Raw genomic sequence first — 3,063 nt, forward strand, 5'->3', positions numbered from 1 at the left:
TAATTTCGAAGTCTCGATTCTGGAAGACCAAAGCTCCTGATTTGAAAACCTTGAAGGCAGAGTCAACTGTACTGTATACTTGGAGCACACAATGTGGGTCCAAGATAGAGTGCGTCTAATGTAAATTGCAAATCATTAGTATATTGAAGAAAAAGGTATACCGGAAACGCATGAACTTCCCGAAGGTCTTGTATCTTTTCGGTAAGGTTCGGAGGATCCCTCGTCGATTTTCGGTAATCAAGAGAGTTTACCCAGAAAGCATCTCGAGATATTTGCTGAGTTCTGATCTGTCTCGTGCGATATAGGGAAAGTTGTTTTTCGGTTTGTGCGAATTTTGTTTTGTCGCCCTGAAGTACTTAGGTTTCTTCATTTGGTTATTTTCCTTGGTGTTTTTCTATAACGTAGTCTTAAGCGTTCTATAAGAAATATACAAGTGAATGCTGGAGTGACAACATTTGCAATCACCTCGGTCAGATTCTTCCTTCTTCTTAAGAAATATTTTTCTCTATAAACCTTATGTCTTGTATTCACTACAAGTTTCGAAGTGCGTTAGAGTATGATACAATCACATTTGACGGACTTTCTATATCGTTGGCCGACCTCAAACACTCCATCATCACCCAAAAGAAGTTTGGGAAGAACACTGACTTCGACTTGGAGGTTACTAATGCCCAAACCAAGGAAGGTAAGTTCCTTAGTTATTGTTAACCTTCATTGAGAGAAAGACAATATTCGAGATGTTTTCGTTTTAGACCCTTTAAAAATTATCGGGCGAGATTTTAATGTCCCATTCTTAAGTGGCGTTTGAGGGCAATTGCTTTTCCTGCTCGCATTCTGACCTGTGACTTGCTTTTTGCGGATGACAGTTTTGTCTTTGAATGAAAGAATCTGAAGAAGGGAAATTAATCATACACCCCCAGCATGAAATGCACATCAAATCTCTTCACCAGGGATAAAAGAAGATACTTTCATTTTACTGACATACACTGTAACAGACATATTTGTCTATATTTGTTCGCTGTGCTTGGAAAATGGCATTTTCGTGAATAAACAGACAGCAATCTCGAAACTTCAACATCCTCCCCCCTCCCTTCCTCCCGAGCTTTGCCCGGGCATTTGAACTTTTGAAGATTGGATCATTCAAATTCCCGCCCTGTCGGGCCAAAATGGTATTCAAATGCCCTACCCTATCATCGGATTTGAAAGATTTGTCTGTCATACCCTAACTAAAGAACTATCGTTATCCGCTCCTGCCGTCTTTAATTAAGACCTTTTGAAGACCTTTTTGTAAGCCAATGGCTCATAAATGCTACATCTCTTCCTTTAAACTCCTCCATCTCGTCCAAACACATGTTAGCTGTTAGCGACTTTGCCGCCCGAAAAAAGCAATTATTTGAAAGCTGACACTTCTGGTTCAATTTTTCCCACCCCACGCAGGCAAAGGTCAAATTCCCCACTCCCTGGGCACAGAAGGTAGTCAAATGCCAGTGGTTTGCCCAGGTTTGGAAAGGGGGGGGGGGATGCTGAAGTTTCGATTTGATCGGCGCATAACTTGAAGGCATAAAAAGTGACTAGAAACCTTGGCAAGTTTGCTTATCCTCATGTGAACAATATTTAGCAACTATACACCAATTTAAGTGTGGGAGGGGCGGTGGCCTCATGGTCAGTGTGCTTGACTCTGGATCGAGTGGTCCAGGTTCGGGTCCTAGCCGGGGACATTGTGTTGTGTTCTTGGGCAAGACACTTCACTCTCACGGTGCCTCTCTCCACCCAGGTGTATAAGTGGGTACTGGGGAAAATGCTGGGGGTAACCCTGCGATGGACTACATGTAGCATCCCATCCAGGGAGAAGTAGAAATACTCCTAGTCGCTTCATGCTACAGAAACCAGAGACAAGTGCCGGCCTAGTGGGCCTTCTAGGCTTGTATTGGATTTTACCTTTACCTTACCAAAGTGAAGGTGCCCAGTGGTGGATATTTACGGAGCCGCAAAGTGGCTCGGTAAATATCCACCTCCACATCGGTGAGTAGTTGTTTTAGTATACACTAAAACAGTGAGATAATATAGCACAAAAAGATGATTTTAACTCAGTTATTCTGCAAAGACTACAACATTTTTGGGTGCAAAGGATACCCGGAGTTTGAGTAGCCAATCAGGGCGCACATTCAACCCTATCCACTGTTTTATTTTATACTAAGCAGGGTTCGACATCTCCGCTAGCCCGGTAGCCCGAGGCTAGTAAAAATTTTGTCGGGCTAGTGAAAAACCACGTTTAATAGCCTGCTGGCTAGTAGAAAAATGGAAATAAACTAGATGTAATTAGTTTTAGTTTGAAGTTCACAGTTGATTAAAAAAACAAGAAAGTTTAAAATGTAACGATAATACCAATAATTTTATAAAGAAAACATAAATCTATAATCTTCTGGCGTCTTTCCCCAGTCTTCTCCCTACCAATGTTGTGATGCCTTGCACATGGCCTCGCACGATCGCTTCGCACTTGAAGCGATTGTAAAGGTGGAGCGATTTTTGACAAATTATGAGGCGCCACCATGTAAAAAGGGGAAAGCAGCCGAAACTGAAAGTACCAGTAAACAGGAAAGCAGTAAGATTTATGAGAGCACTCAGAGAAAGAGAACTTTTAATCCATCGTGGAAAGCAAGCTTCCCATGGCTCGTGCACTGGCATTCTACGGTTAGCCTTCGCCGCGTGCACAAGTGAATGTGATTAAATAACACATTATGTTATCACAATGGAAGAAAAAATGCCATTCTTTATCATTTTAAAAGACCTTGCCAATAAGTTTAGAGGAAGGTTTGCGTGTTTGGGGTTGAAGTAGACCTCGAGGGAAATTGATCCGGGCTACCAAGTTTTAGCTAGCCTGGTGGCTAGTATTGCAGGTAGCCAGATGTCGAACCCTGCTAAGTATAATTATACAACCTGCTAGTGCAGCCATGGGGTTTGCCACTTTCTTTCAAAAACTAAACAGTGCCCTATCCTGCAGCCCGATTGAAGGTTCAGTTCCTTGCTTGTTCCTTGGGTCTTTCGGGTTTAACCTAGGGGATT

The 3,063-nt window shown here is 42.4% G+C and overlaps 1 protein-coding gene across 1 annotated transcript in view; it reads left to right on the plus strand.

The window, feature by feature from the left end:
• Positions 1–266: 266 nt before the first annotated feature.
• LOC137972049 (E3 ubiquitin-protein ligase RBBP6-like) overlaps positions 267–3,063 on the plus strand; it is a 63,719-nt gene continuing 60,922 nt past the window's right edge. Inside the window, exon 1 of the mRNA XM_068818856.1 lies at positions 267–685. Within this exon, the coding sequence (XP_068674957.1) occupies positions 517–685 (169 nt within the window). The 5' untranslated portion in view covers positions 267–516. The remainder of the gene's footprint in view (positions 686–3,063) is intronic.

This window comes from Montipora foliosa, chromosome 9 (genome assembly GCF_036669935.1).
Source record: "Montipora foliosa isolate CH-2021 chromosome 9, ASM3666993v2, whole genome shotgun sequence".
NCBI classification, from domain to species: domain Eukaryota; kingdom Metazoa; phylum Cnidaria; class Anthozoa; order Scleractinia; family Acroporidae; genus Montipora; species Montipora foliosa.